Below are 14,544 nucleotides of genomic sequence, written 5' to 3' on the forward strand. Positions count from 1 at the left end.
GCTTTCCAATCGCTCTCGCGGTACTTTGACGTCATACGCCAATCGGTCTGCGCAGCGTCGCATGAAGTCGAACGCACCTAACAACATTCACAGTTTAAAATTGCAGAGGTACTACCGATGGAATATTTTTTTATTTTGACAAATAAAGATTTAAAAAAGTTTAAACATGCAAACACGGCATAACTTTAATATACAGTATATGGACAGATTTGCATATTGTCACCTAACAAAACTGATTAATTTCAAAAATTGCAATGATTAATTGTGAAAATAAAGAGACACACACAAACAATATGAAGCATAATATATTTTCTTAAAAATAGCCGTTAAAGGGGCATTTCACAAGACTTTGTTAAGATGTAAAATTAATCTTTGGTGTCCCCAGACTAGTACAGTACACTTATAAAGTTTTAGCTCAAAATACAGTAGCCTACAGATAATTTATTATTGCATGTTAAAATTGCCATTTTATAGGTGTGATCAAACATTTGCCGTTTTTGGATGTGTCCTTTAAAATGCAAATGAGCTCATGAAATGCAAATACTAATCACCCTAATGGTGGTTTGTTGAAATTGATTCTCAATTGTCCTGTAAATTATTTTCTCTCTCTTTCTCTCTGCACTAAACGGCAGTACCATGGTTGGATAGTGCAGATTAATGGGTGGTATTATTATAATAAGATCCCCTTCTGACATCACAAGAGGAACCAAATTTCAATGACTTATTTTTTCACATGCTTGCAGAGAATGGTTTACCAAAACTAAATTACTGGGTTGTTCTTTTTCATATTTTCTAGGTTAATTGAAGCACTAGAGACCTAATTATAGCACTTAAACATGGAAAAAGCCAGATTTTCATTATATGTCCCCTTTAAATGTTGCTAATCAATTTAGCTTGCCATATTATGTGAAAATGTAACACTTACACATTGTTTTACTGTTATTATGGATTACTCTAAGGGGTGGTTTCCTGAACAGGGTTTAGATTAATCCAGGAATAGGCTATGTTAGGACATTTAAGCAAATAAATAAAAAAACATACCCTACGAAAAAACAATACTGGTGTTCATACTGAGACAAAACAATCGTACAAGGTGTTTTTTGATTGAAGGCTGCTCAAACATGCATTTTCGTCTTGGATTAGGATAAGCCCTGTCCGAGAAACCACCCCTAAAAGTTTGGCTGCATGACAAAATTTTACCATATACAGTACCTCCCCTTAATAGCAGCGTAAATTTTGTTACTGTATCTGCATTTAGAAATACCCCTTGGTGTTGTTAAATTTTTTAAATAGCAGTAGTGGTAAAGGTAAAAGTGAAGAAGATAAGTCAACAATTTAAGTGTTTGACAAAGAGGTTTCATTACACATATCTACCCATAAAAGCATTTACATTTGTTAGAAGTTGCTTTTATCCACAGAGAAAACATCACAAACAAAACGGATAAGCTGAGTTTATTCATTCAACAACTGATGAACAACTATTGACAATTACAAGACATTTCTATGACCAGAGTACTGTATAACAAATTTATTTCAATTTAATTTTAAAATTGTTACCACAAAGATGATGAAAATGTAAAATTACATTTCAGTCTGGTTTACTCTGGTTTATAATGAGAATATTTCTCCCGGCATTTTGTTATTTAGAAATAATGTAAAAATTAATACTGGGTCAACACAAAAAAAAAGATAACCTGAACAGAAAAAAACCCCAACAGATTTATCGTATAAATAACCAAACAGGTAATACTCTTAACTTCGTAATCTCAGTACAGCATCCTTTTGTTGGCAAACCGTATTTTGTATTTAAAAAGGAATAAAATGAACCAATAATATTTAGCTTTCTTTCATATTTATTTTCCAGCCAGATGAACTTATGAGTCTCTATTTGTATTTTTAACAATCTAAGAAGTTTGCAGCCATCAGAAGCTCCAGTGCTATCTCTGGGGCAATGGGAAATTCTGGGATTTCTGTAGAACTATTAGTATAGCGAACTTTGTATGTAAAATACATGCAGACTTTAGAAAGGACATGTGATGGTATCTCTCGAAAGTTGACTTCATTTGTTTCGTTTTCAGCAAACTGGCCTGAAAAAAAAAGAGAACACTTTAATATTTAAACAAATTCAAAGAATGCAAATCAGGTAAGAACTGAAATCAACACAGCACACAATTTCTTGTTTTAAATACTCACCAGGACCACTAAGCATAGCTTTGATTGTTCCAGATGTCAATGCATGTTCTCTCTTCACAATAAACTCATGGCCATCAGAGGAGATCAATTTCACATACATGGCGTCTGGCCCCTCACAGCCACCATAGGTCTTTTCTTCAGTATCTAGAAATGCATTTAATACATTTTATTAGAACCTGTTTTACTGTCAAAACTTACCATGTACTAATAAGAAGTTACAAAGTAACAAAAACTTTAAGGAGACTGAACATCCCAACATTGCAGTAGCATCTTCATTTTCAATAACCAATAGTTGCTTCAAATTCTTAAATATTTTATTGATGTGTCCTGATCAAAAGAAAACAACTCAATAAACGTCAATAATTTCTTACCCATTTTTACTGCGTTTCTTTGTCTCTCACTGAAATATTAAAAAAGAAAAACAGCAGTGAACACACAAATACATAATGCAACGTTTTGATAGAATATAATAGGGTGATGATAAGACCCAGGTAATAATCAGAGAACCTATGTACCTACACATTAATTTTTGGGCAAACAGGGAACACCGTAGTTAATGCAGCTTTGTAATGCTTTTGCAGCAATCAGGACAATGGATGCAGTAAATGTCACTTGTTGTGCCCTAGTTTACAAGATATAAAATAAGATGCACACAGTAAGCATCTTTTGCAGCGATTTTTGTGTGAGCATATCAGTGAACACTCCTGACCACTCGGTGAGTTTCACGTCTTTGTAAACTAAAGTTTAATGCATTTTAGGAAGGATTGTTCCTGTGCACCTATACAGCCATTGTAGAGGTGGGGGGTGACGCAACAAACGCCTGAAAATTCTCAGGCCAGCATCATATGTCCAAATTTCAGTCAAAACCGTTCTACCGATCTGAAAACAGGGCTTTAAGTGTAAAATACCGAACTTGTCCTTTAAGGAGGATAATACAGTCGCATTGTGCTATCAATCACTCTCTCTCTCTCTCTCTCTCTCTCTAAATTAATCCTCATCTTTCATCATAACCTTCAAAGCAACAGAACATACAATTGGTGGAGACCATTGTAAAACTCCAGCTTCTACAGTGAAGATACGACAATGGCAAACTCTGTGCTTCCCACTAAGGGCTGTGTCTATGTAAACAAGATCGTTACTGTTGCTCGGCGGGGCTTTCCCTGATGATGTCATCAATGGGAGAATCTCAATTTAAGTCTAAACTAAAGATATATCTCTTTAACAAAGCATTTACATAATTGGTCTAGTAAATATACTTATGCTGCAATAGTTAGCTTGTCACGAATGTCGCTTGTTTATGTTGTTACTGAAACCGTCTATAAGTTACATTAACTCTTTTCTGCCACTGAAGAGTTACTGACGGGTTTTTACAATAATCTGCTATTATCCACTAGATCAGTGTTTCTCAACCCTGGTCCTCAAGGACCCCCTTCCAGAAAGTTTTAGATGTCTCCCAATTTAAAACATCTGAACTAACTCATCAGCCTCCTTCCAGAATGCCTCCCTAACAAGCTAATAATTTAAATCAGGTGTGTTAATTAAGGAGACATCTAAAACATTCTGGAAGGGGGTCCTTGAGGACCAGGGTTGAGAAACACTGCACTAGATGAAGCAAGTTTTATAAAAAACTGAAGTAAAAACTAATTAAATTATTTTTAAACTCAATGTATGTTTTCATCATCGTTCTGAATTTGATCTCTAACAGAATTCCTTTACAAAAATGCAATTATTTCATTTTGCTCAAAATTTTGTATTTTTGAAGAAACCTACCCATATTTAAGAGGTTATGAAAAGAGAACAAATAAGGTTAGGATGAAACGTTTTTTTTTTCAGGGTCTGTTCTTTCATTTGATATTTTTGTATGTTTATATATTTATAGAAGAAAATGTTCCTGCAAGGAATTTTGTAAAACGTTTTTTAAAAATAAAATGCTGGCGGATAATACTCTGCTCACTAGTATGGTTTAATCTAATTTTCTGTGCTTTCTCTTGTTTTTAGCTTTGTTTTATGTAAAGCTGATTTGGAAAAATTAAACAATTGTGAAAAGCGCTATATAAATGAAATTGAATTATGAGGCCTTCATCTGGTAATTTTCTTTTAATGGTACATTAAACGTATCTGTCTAATTGGCATGAGTTCTCAGTTTTCTGATATATTTTAAAGTTGTGTATTGGTCACATGACATGCAGAATGAACAAATATACGATATGTTTTTTGTTAATAAGTATTTTTTTAGTTTAAAATGATCTATTTATATGTAATGATATAATTGTAATTAATGAATCGTTTTTATAAACTCACGAACCCTCTTCAACTCCCTAGTACCCTGTTTTAACACATTATAAAAGTGAATTATCGCAATAATTCTCATTTAAAGGAACTGGAGTTGCCTGCCCATGTACCTCAACTGCTCTGACACAATCGGTTTCCATACATATTTCACCTGACATGGCACTTAACAATAAAAACACATACACAATGAACTAAACGCTATAACTACTCACCTTCAGCCAGTGTTTTAAAGAGTCAATACGGATTAATCTTTTCCACTTTTGTCTCCGGTGAGCTCTAAATGGCAGCTGCTCTGTTGTCAGTAGACAACAGGAAACAATTGTCACGCATGCATCGAACTTCCGTAACGTATATTACAAATTAAAAGTTACCGTGCCCCCTCAGTATATTTCAATATAAACCTAAATTACAGTAGAATTCTGTTAAACTTGTTGTGAATGAGATACCGTTTATTTAATACGATGTGCGTAAAATTCCAAATAAACTGTAGATATTTTCTGAAGTCATTCAATAATTTTATGCATCTTTTACCTCTCTCATATGACATAGTCAAAACCATAATGCTTCCGGAGTTGGTTTGCCAACCGCCAATAACCACCAAAGAAGAAGAAGAAGAAGAATGCTTTCGGGTTTGCATGGTCCTCTGATAAGTGGGAAGCTCTTAAGTAAACCATAGAAAATGTATCAGATTGGAGTTTTACATTCACTGCGTCGTCTGCCAAAAAATCAGCAACAGATTGTTAGAAACATTCAAGTCGGTTTTCGCGCGACATCAAACAGCAAAGACAATATTTACACAGATGTCCACGCGCTCGCTGTACCATTAAGGAGCCAGTGTCATTCACTACATGTCATTCAAAGGTCGTTTTTAAAAGTATCTGCAAAAAAGGTATCCGCTACATATACAAATACATTTAACTCTTTCGTATGTTCCTCTTGATAGTCTTAATCATATGTAAACTTAATTCATTTGCAGTGTTAATAGTAGAATAAGAGTTTGCTTTTGTTTTTTAAAATTATCCATGCATTATTTTTTGTCTATAGGTTCAACCTTGCTGTGCTGTTAGATGGTATACATCGTCCACAACAGCACTCTCTAAAGATGGAGAATTGATCTACACAGGAAACATGGGCAAGGCTGTCCTTGGTATAGCTTTTGATGTGTCGTTATTTTTAAACAGTTATCATATCATAATCCTTAACCACATCAGATTGTTAATGGTTGCAGTGATTTCTTTGCTTTAAGCTTTATAAATAACTTGTTAATAAACTAAACGTCTCTTTTTCTAGGTGTGAAATTTTTCTCCTATTCCAGCAGTATGTTCAGTCTTTGTGTGATGCCGTACATCCTCTTGAAAACAGGAATCGGTGTAAACAGTTTTGCACTGCAAGTGGCCTTTTGTGGCTTTATAGGTTTCTTCACATTTCTGACCCCTGTTCTCCTCCATCTGATCACAAAAGGCTATGTAGTACGCCTGTACCACAACAAGGACACAGAGACATATACGGCCATTACTTACAATGCCCTTCTTGTAGAAAAACGGACTGTATTCCACCAGAGTGATGTCACAATCCCAGATGTGAGCCGGATGTTTACCAGTTTCTATGCCAAGAAGAAGTCCATGCTGGTTAACCCAATGCTGTTCGCTTTGCCCCACGACTACAACCACCTCATGGGCTATGATCGGCCCTTTACATTTGACACAGATGATTTAAACAAACCAGATAAAAGTTAGCTCGTTTCGGTGGACAGTCAAGTTTTCATATACTGGAAAATCTCAAAGATTTAAATAATTTCAGTGTACTGTAAAGTATTGAGTTTGCCATTTGTGTTGCTGAAAGTTGTATGAATGTGTAAATAAATAGACATATTTACCCTCTGTACCCTTCTGTTTTCCAGCAGTTTCTGATAATGCAGTGTATTGGTATAACCTATGATCATTTTTTTTACTTTAGTTGGTTCAGAGTTGGCCACTTGTTTTATGCACAGCACAGAAACATCTTGTGGCTTCTTTGTTTGATTCAGCTTTTTTAAATATTTAGCTTTTTCCCCACAATGTGCTGTTATATAACTGTGCAATTCCTTTATTAGTATTTAACATTTAGGGTCAAAACATTAGATACTAGTAAAATATTAAGTGATTAAATGAAAATGTTTGCATCACTGTAAACAATGCTCTTTTTCCTAAAAGATAAATTACAAGACAATCACTAAAGTATTAATGACTTTACCAGTTGCACTTTTGGGAATCTCTTCTGAACAATTTTGGGTTACATTGCTCGAGGACACAATGGCTGTAGCCCTGCATACGTCACTGTGGGATTGCCCTGTGGGATTTTTCTGTTTTGTAGCCCATACTCAAAATGCGACCTTTGCATTTAACCCATAACAGTGAATAGTTACCCAAGCACACGGGGCAGATTTTTTTAAAGTGCCCAGTAAGAAATGTTTAAAAAAATTCTTGCATAAAGAGACTCAAACCACAACCTTCAAGTTACAAGCCTGACTCTCCAACTATTAGGCCAAACTGCAGCCCTTTATTGATTCTTTTTGACGTCATTATTTTTACATTAAACGGCCAATGTACTCTTTAAACTATAGATAATTTCTGCATCTTTAAAAGAATGACCACATAAAATATAATTTACACCTTAATCCAAAGTAATTTTATAATAGATTGCTTTATTAAATAAATGATTTTGAGCTCACATTTAAGCTATTTTAAATTTGAGGTGAGCTGTAAAGTTTGCTTTGTTTATTATTACGTGTTCATGGCTGCTCTTATTGTATATTGTGCTGTTCTTAATTACAAAGTGCAGCTGTGGTTTGATCACAAACAGCCAGATGTTGCTTGTGATGATGCCAAATTATGTTATCAAAGAAAATACTACAAAGTTTTTACTTCTCTCTTATTGTAGTGCAAATATTGAGCGCATGTTTATAAAGTGTGTGTAAGCAAACGCCCTTAATCATATGAAGTGTGCTTTCAATGCTAAAACAAATAGCAAACCAGTAAAGCATGGACATTTAAAAAATTGAGTCCTAAGGAACACGCATAATGAAAATGTGTATGAACAAGTAAGTTGGTTGAATGAAATGAATAAATATAAATATATTCCTTTGGAAATAAAAGAGAGATTTAATTTTTTTTCTTTGCAGGGAGAATAGATATTTTGTTATGGATGTGAAAAGTATTCATGACCTCAAAAGACAGTATGTTTCAATATCATTGTGCATAAGAAAAGCACTGTTAGTGAGAATGCCATTTTTCAACAGTTGGGAGGGCTAAAGGACAAGCTATACATATGTGCTGCAGAATCATCCAGAGGTGTGGCTTTAAATTTTGTTTGGGACTGGTGTTTATATTTTCTTATGTAACATTATGTTTTCATGATCAAATGAAAATCTGTATCTGTTCTGACAATTCAGTTTATTGTGCTTGATGATCTTGAAACACTATATTTCAGTGAATGCTTGTGCTGTACTGAAACAGGCCTTTCATTTATAATACTTTTATAAAAAGTGTAAATAAACATAGCCTAATATAAATGTACATATAAATTCCCTCCTTGTTTCATGATTCTATCTTATAGCCAAACTTCTGCTTTTAACTTGTTCTTTATTCACATTATTGAAGGGAAAAGATCCAAAAGAGAAGTTTTACAATAATGCAGTGCATTGTTGTCTTGCAAACAAAAGTCATTGTGAATGGTTATTTGTGCATCTGCCAGGTTCTGGACAGTACATTGCCACTGGTTTTATCTCATTAAAGGTTAATAGTTATGAAGCCTCTATACCTTAAAGTTTTACTTTGTCATATTGTTACACTGTCTCATGTGTCCACAGCTGAGAGACAATTATTTTGCTCCTCAGAAAATATAAACATTTGGTACAGCTATGATGGTGAGTTCATTTTTTTATTAAACACCTATATTTATTGTGTTCACTTTGTTCAGGCTTGATTTACATAGACGTTCGAATGTGAATACAATGAAATACAATAGACTAGAAATGTAGCCGTGGACAGGCTAAAAATGAATATTGATTGGATTTAACAGCCAACGTTCTCTTTAATCAGGACCATTATATTACCTGTCAATAACCGGATCTCCATGCTCTCAAGGAGTCACAACATACAATATTAATTATACAGTAATCCCAAGTAAGTTTAGATGAATGTTTCTTAAAGGTTAAATTATGCAGAATTATGAGTAGCACTTTATTTTACGGTGTCTTTGTTAATACACATTACATGTATCGATAGTAAGAGTAACTTACAAGTATAATTAATCTGTAACTAGATCACAGTTAAATAAAGTGTTATGCATAATATTTAACTACAAAATGTATTTCACATAACAACACTTAAGAATTATATTAAATCTTATGTGTAATCCCTAAAATACAACTTAATCTTAGTATTTTATTGACATTTGTCTTGTTTTATTAGTGTTCGCAATTGCTCGTTTAGGATTTAGTGTTACTGTATATCACAATGGTCAACTGTGGCTGGAGCACACCAAGCCAAATGTTCCCTGTGAAGACTTCAAATTATGTTATATCATCAAAGGAGGTACAACACATTTCACATTTTGATTATTTTTCCTGACAGTTTGCTTTAGCTTTGTATGCATCTTAGTAATTGCGTTCTTCTTATAGAAACACTTCATGACAGCTTCCCACTGTATGTGTCTTCGTATTACTTTCCTGAGGTGAGCAATTGACAGAAATGCGTTGTCCATTTTATTATGGTAATTTAGAAAGGATAGTTGGATAATAAAGTCAGTATAATTTTCTGCTCTATATATCTCAAATGTTTATTTCTGGATCTGATGTGATCTGTAATATTAACCATTCATAATATGAGGTGGTGTGTTAGATTAATTATTTTACTGAATTATTTAATTATTTTCCAGGGGGAATATCAGATTTACTTCATTGGGACGTTTGTTGATGAACTTGAAAATGCACTGACGGCACGTTTCAACATTACTACACACGTAAAAAGTACTGGTAATGATAAAAATGTGTTTAATCAAGTGTGACAAAGGCAAGCCACACATAGTATACAGTTTTATGTTTAATTTTGCAGATATAAATACATATTCATGTATTAAATTGTTATCAAAATGCAACAATTATTGATATACAGACATTGGCATGCATAGTGTTTGTTTGTATTGTAGAGAGATGAATAACAAATAAAATTCTGTGAATTGCTGTTCCGTGTTAAATATATGGGCAAGTATATTATTCAGTATATTTGCAATGAAACTTGTTTATCTCATGACCAAACTTCCCTTATTTCAGCAGTTCCTGTTCACACAACCACTGGTATTAAACTACGGAAAAACCTATTATGGTTACAAAAAGAGAAGTTTATTACAATAGACTTCATTGTATTAGCAGTTGTGCATTGAGCTTAAAAGCAAGACTTGTTATAGACAAGGGGTATTTTTGAAATACATTTTTGTGTATATCTCAGCTTTTAGGCAGAAAAAATAATTCAGACAGAGAGCTTTTGTTCATAAAGGTTCATAGTTATGGTGCTTTGGAAACGTTTAGCTTTTCTTTATTTTATTGCGGTATGGTCTTGTATACCTGCAGCATTTGTAGAGAAAAGATTACTGTGCTCCTCAGAAAATTTCAATATTTGGTACACATATGATGGTAAGTTTGATATAATTCATAATAACAAATACAGTTTTGTTGCATTTATGACATGAGTGTTACAATTATTTTCAACCCAGCATTGGGTCAAAAAGGGACGAACCCAACCTGCTGGGATATAATTTACAGTGTAAAAAAATTCTGTAGCAATTACAGTATTACTGGGTATTACTGGCAACTAGCTGCCAGTAACTTACTGTAGATTTTACATTTAATGTTTTTTACTGGCAACAGTTTGTTCAAAGTTAAATAAACATGAAACATTTTCAGTCTTTATCTTCTACAGTATTACTGGCAACCAGCTGCATAATTAATTTTTTACATTGTAACCTATAGTTGTTTTAACCCATTGTTGGATCAAATATAAACATTTTCTGGGTTAATTTATCCCAGCATTTTTTAGAGAGCAATATTAGAAGTTTATTTAATATACAGCTATAGATGTTATAATTCGATCATTATTACTGCAGTTAACAGTAAACAAACTCTCTTTAGGTCCCTTGTATTACCTGTCAGGACAAATCTCCCCCTGTTCTTTTGGCTTGTCACTGTACACAGTAAATTATACACTAATCCCAAGTAAGTTGATGAAAGATAAATGCTCCATATTTTTCCATATTATCACAATGTATAATGGGTAACACTTAAGGTTGTATTAGTAAACATTAGTAGAATGCATTAAACAAATAATGAACAAAATAGTTTTTCTATTCTTGTTAATGTTAGTTAATGTCATTCATTCATGTTAGTTCATAATGCATTAAGGTTAAAACACTTGCCTTTATAAATGTAATAGTAACTGAAATTAATATGATTATTAAAGGGGCCATGACATGAAAATCTGACTTTTTCCATGTTTAAGTGCTATGATTGGGTCCCTAGTGATGCTATCAACCTAGAAAATTTGAAAAAGATCAACCCAGTAACTTACTTTTGGTAAACCATTCTCTACAAGCACATGAAAAAATAGGTCGTTGAAATTTGGCTCTCCTTATGATGTCATAAGGAGCTCTTATTATAATAATCCAACCCCTTAATCTAACCACAGCACTGCCATTTAGTGCAGCTAGAAAATAATTTACAGAACAATTGAGTTTCAATTTCAACAAACCACCATCATTGTGATCAGTGTTTGCACTTGATCTGCATATGTGCATTTTAGAGGACACACCCAAAACGGCACATTTTTGCACACACCTACAAAGTGGCAATTTTAACATGCTATAATAAATTATTTATATGGTATTTTGAGCTAAAACTTCACACATGTGCTCTGGGGACACCAAAGATGTATTTGACATCTTAAAAAAGTCCTGTGACATGGGCCCTTTAAATGCTGTAGAAGTATTGTATAATGCGTAATTGTTAACAAATACAACCTTAATGTAAAGTGTTAGTGTTTAATGCTAGAATGCAGTTTATATCTTACTTACAAGTGAGTTGTTGACACTTGCCTTTATGTTTATCAGCGTTCACTTTAGCTCGTTTTGGATATCACGGCATTGTTTACTACAATGGTCAGCTGTGGCTGGAGCACACACAGCCAGATCTTCCTTGTGAGGATGCCAAAATTTGTTATATCATTAAAGGAGGTACTATACATTAGAACATTGTGTCATTTTATTGCACCATCTCTCACTGTATAAAACAACTGCATTGTTTTGTTGTTTTAGAAACTCTTCATGAAACCATTCAGTTGTATCTGAAAAAGTTTTTTGGCCCTCCGGTGAGAAATCAACCCATTCCAATATAAAAAAATTGATGTGTTTTATTACAATGCTTCAAAAATATTACATGAATAACTGTTTCTATAATTATAGTATGATAACAAAGATTGGCTAGAAATAGTTATGTTTATTCTAATAATCATAATTCTATTTACATTGCAGGGAGAATATGAGATCATTGTAACAATAACTATTATTGATGACCTTCAAGGACCCTTGACACTACAATTCAATATCACTGTGGATGTAAAATCTTCTGGTAGTGAGAAAAATATATTTTTCCCACAACTAGGAGGGCTATAGGACCAACTACATGTATTATACATCGTAGTCTTTCTATTATCTTTGGGGGAAGATTTGTAATTTTGTAAAGATTTTCAGAGGTCAAATAATATGAGTATAACTGTAATATTTGCTCACGGTGTGACTGCAGTCGCATCTGTTTGGTTGTATAGTATTTTGAAAGTGTTGTAAAGAACGTCTAGATTTAGCCTGCAAACCCCCGTCTACCATGTTTGGAACTTCTCAGCATTATCAGCTGCTGAGCATTGTCATTCATTGAAGAACAGGCCGCTATTTGATTTCCAAGTGAACAGACTGAAATAGTTAAAGTAGGTTAAAATAGGAGCCCTGAACGACTTCATCCACGGGAATGAATGTCCTTCAACAGCTACCAGCAGCTCTTGGTCATTTCTTGTAAATGTGTGAGTCATTACCTTACAAGAGATGCTATCAGACCACGAGTCATGATGTCACATACTCTGTTATGTTTATGTTATGCAAGGCTGGGTTTACGGGGGTGGGTGTGCAATGGCTCCCAAGATCCCCCCCAAAAAAGTCAAGCCAGCCATAAAACAGTGTCTCTTTACACAACTAGCATCCCTTGTTGTAATTTTTTTTACACTGTAAAAAATTAGCTGTAATAATGCAGCTGGTTGCCAGTAACTTACTGTAGAAGATAAAGACTGAAAATGTTTTATGTTCATTTAACTTAGAACAAACTGTTGCCAGTAAATAACATAAATATAAAATCTACAGTAAGTTACTGGCAGCTAGTTGCCACTTATACTGTAATTTTTACAGTGTATATATTTGTTATATGTATATATTTTACATTGAATGTTATGGCTGCCCACTCAAAATTTCCCGCCTACCACCAGTCCAGCAAGCCTGGTACCAACCCTGATGTTAAGGTTAACAAAAAAAAAATTCAAGCCAACATTGGTCAAAAAGGGACAAGCCCAGCCGTTGTCTCCAATAATGGGTTTAAACAACCCCCTTTTTGACCCAAACATTTTTAAGGTATAGTCAGTAAATACTGTATTTAGTACTGTACACAAGTGTTTTTGTATATATATATATATATATATATATATATATATATATATATATATATATATATATATATATAATATTAGAGCTGGACATAGATTAATCTAGATTAATCTCATACAAAATAAAAGTATTTTTTTGCATAACATATAAGTTTGTGCAGTGTGTAATTATGTATATATAAATACACACACATTCATGTATGTATTAAAGAAACATTTACATGTGAATATATATTTATTTATATTTTAATATGTTCATTTTTTTTTATAAATAAAAAAACGATATTTAAATAAATTATTTCTTAAATGTATATATATATATGTATGTGTGTGTGTGTGTGTGTGTGTTTAAATATACATAACATTTACACACAGCACAAACTCAAAAAAATACTTTTATTTTGTATGAGATTAATCTATGCCCAGCCCTAATATATATATGTATGAAGAGCTCAGATGCAAGCACCCTCCTGTGTTCTTATTAAGTACAGTCTATTAAGTATCCCTTTAAATGATGAGTGACATTTCTAGTAAATGTTGTGAGCATTGGACAGCAGACATATGTTCACTAGTGATATTTGTGTACGCTGAATGTGCAGGGCCTGGTAGAGCTCTTGTGAAGAGGGTTGGGTGTGAGATGGCATATTCGCAATGGGAGCTGTGTTGCATGCATGACGAGAGACAGCAGGTGTCTCAGGACAGGTTGACCTCAGTTTTGACTCTGAGGACCATTCAATCTAGATTTAATGGCGGGAGGTGGGAAGACTAAATGTATACTGTTAATTAAAGCCTCTCTATACACCGTCCTTCAAAAACTCCTCTAAACCCACTGAAAAGGAAGTTGAGGTGCAAGAAATTTACAGTTTTATTCCCTCACAAAAAAAAGTCAGATGGGAAATCTTATTTCTATTGTAACAACACCCACATTCTCACAGTAAATGTGTTACCTGTAATTTTAAGAAAAAGTTTTACAGTAAATTCTCATGTGCATCTATGAAACTAGAATACCTGATTTCTGCTGACCATTATTCCAAAGTAACAAAAAAAGTAGTTTTAAAAATGTTTTGTAAATTGCTCTTTAAATCTGGACTTTTCTTTAGAATAAGTGAAATATGAGCTGGTGTATGTAGTCTGAGATGATTGAGGATTTTCACCGTCTTCCATTCGCATGCCATGAATTCCCTGTAACCAATGCTGTCTGACCTTGGCAATTCCCGCCGCAATTTTTCTGAAACTACAAAGGTTCTAAATTTATATCAACCAGTTGTGTGAGCACCTTAAAAAGTGATGCAAATTTAAACATGAACTCAGGTCTTTGTCCCGCACG

General features: G+C 33.6%; 3 protein-coding genes across 4 annotated transcripts; 2 read left to right on the forward strand and 1 right to left on the reverse strand.

Moving 5' to 3' along the window:
• Positions 1-1,435: 1,435 nt before the first annotated feature.
• Positions 1,436-4,826, reverse strand: elocb (elongin C paralog b). 2 transcript variants are annotated; one of them, XM_065276444.1, is made up of 4 exons: positions 4,698-4,826; positions 2,565-2,593; positions 2,194-2,337; positions 1,436-2,087 (listed from the first exon to the last, which is right to left on the reverse strand). In XM_065276444.1, the coding sequence occupies exons 2-4, from the start codon at positions 2,566-2,568 to the stop codon at positions 1,897-1,899; spliced, it is 339 nt and encodes a 112-aa protein (XP_065132516.1). In that variant the 5' UTR covers positions 2,569-2,593; positions 4,698-4,826; the 3' UTR covers positions 1,436-1,896. The 2 variants fall into 2 exon arrangements, with proteins under 2 accessions (XP_065132516.1, XP_073671092.1); XM_073814991.1 differs by having other exon boundaries at positions 4,702-4,802.
• Positions 4,827-5,072: 246 nt separating this feature from the next.
• On the forward strand, positions 5,073-6,369 carry tmem70 (transmembrane protein 70). Its single transcript, XM_065276443.2, has 3 exons — positions 5,073-5,374; positions 5,530-5,632; positions 5,776-6,369. The coding sequence occupies exons 1-3, from the start codon at positions 5,165-5,167 to the stop codon at positions 6,219-6,221; spliced, it is 759 nt and encodes a 252-aa protein (XP_065132515.1). The 5' UTR covers positions 5,073-5,164; the 3' UTR covers positions 6,222-6,369.
• A 135-nt stretch (positions 6,370-6,504) lies between these two features.
• LOC141282298 (uncharacterized) lies at positions 6,505-13,216 on the forward strand. Its single transcript, XM_073814990.1, has 9 exons — positions 6,505-8,389; positions 8,565-8,648; positions 8,937-9,059; positions 9,146-9,198; positions 9,403-10,156; positions 10,652-10,735; positions 11,626-11,748; positions 11,830-11,882; positions 12,046-13,216. Exons 5-9 carry the CDS (start codon positions 10,030-10,032, stop codon positions 12,184-12,186), a joined length of 528 nt encoding a protein of 175 aa, XP_073671091.1. The 5' UTR covers positions 6,505-8,389; positions 8,565-8,648; positions 8,937-9,059; positions 9,146-9,198; positions 9,403-10,029; the 3' UTR covers positions 12,187-13,216.
• The last annotated feature ends 1,328 nt before the right edge of the window (positions 13,217-14,544 follow it).

This window comes from Paramisgurnus dabryanus, chromosome 6, assembly GCF_030506205.2.
Source record: "Paramisgurnus dabryanus chromosome 6, PD_genome_1.1, whole genome shotgun sequence".
NCBI lineage: Eukaryota > Metazoa > Chordata > Actinopteri > Cypriniformes > Cobitidae > Paramisgurnus > Paramisgurnus dabryanus.

Excerpts from the sequence above, each read along its gene's own strand:
- elocb (XM_065276444.1), bottom strand. Across the intron at positions 2,088-2,193 it reads AGCTATGCTTAGTGGTCCTG|GCCAGTTTGCTGAAAACGAA; the intron begins GTGAGTATTTAA and ends TTTTTTTTTCAG.
- tmem70 (XM_065276443.2), top strand. The coding sequence starts at position 5,165 with ATGTATCAGATTGGAGTTTTACATTCACTGCGTCGTCTGCCAAAAAAT. Across the intron at positions 5,375-5,529 it reads TAAAAGTATCTGCAAAAAAG|GTTCAACCTTGCTGTGCTGT; the intron begins GTATCCGCTACA and ends TTTTGTCTATAG. Across the intron at positions 5,633-5,775 it reads CATGGGCAAGGCTGTCCTTG|GTGTGAAATTTTTCTCCTAT; the intron begins GTATAGCTTTTG and ends CTCTTTTTCTAG.
- LOC141282298 (XM_073814990.1), top strand. The coding sequence starts at position 10,030 with ATGGTGCTTTGGAAACGTTTAGCTTTTCTTTATTTTATTGCGGTATGG. Across the intron at positions 11,749-11,829 it reads TTGTTATATCATTAAAGGAG|AAACTCTTCATGAAACCATT; the intron begins GTACTATACATT and ends TTGTTGTTTTAG. Across the intron at positions 11,883-12,045 it reads AAAAGTTTTTTGGCCCTCCG|GGAGAATATGAGATCATTGT; the intron begins GTGAGAAATCAA and ends TTTACATTGCAG.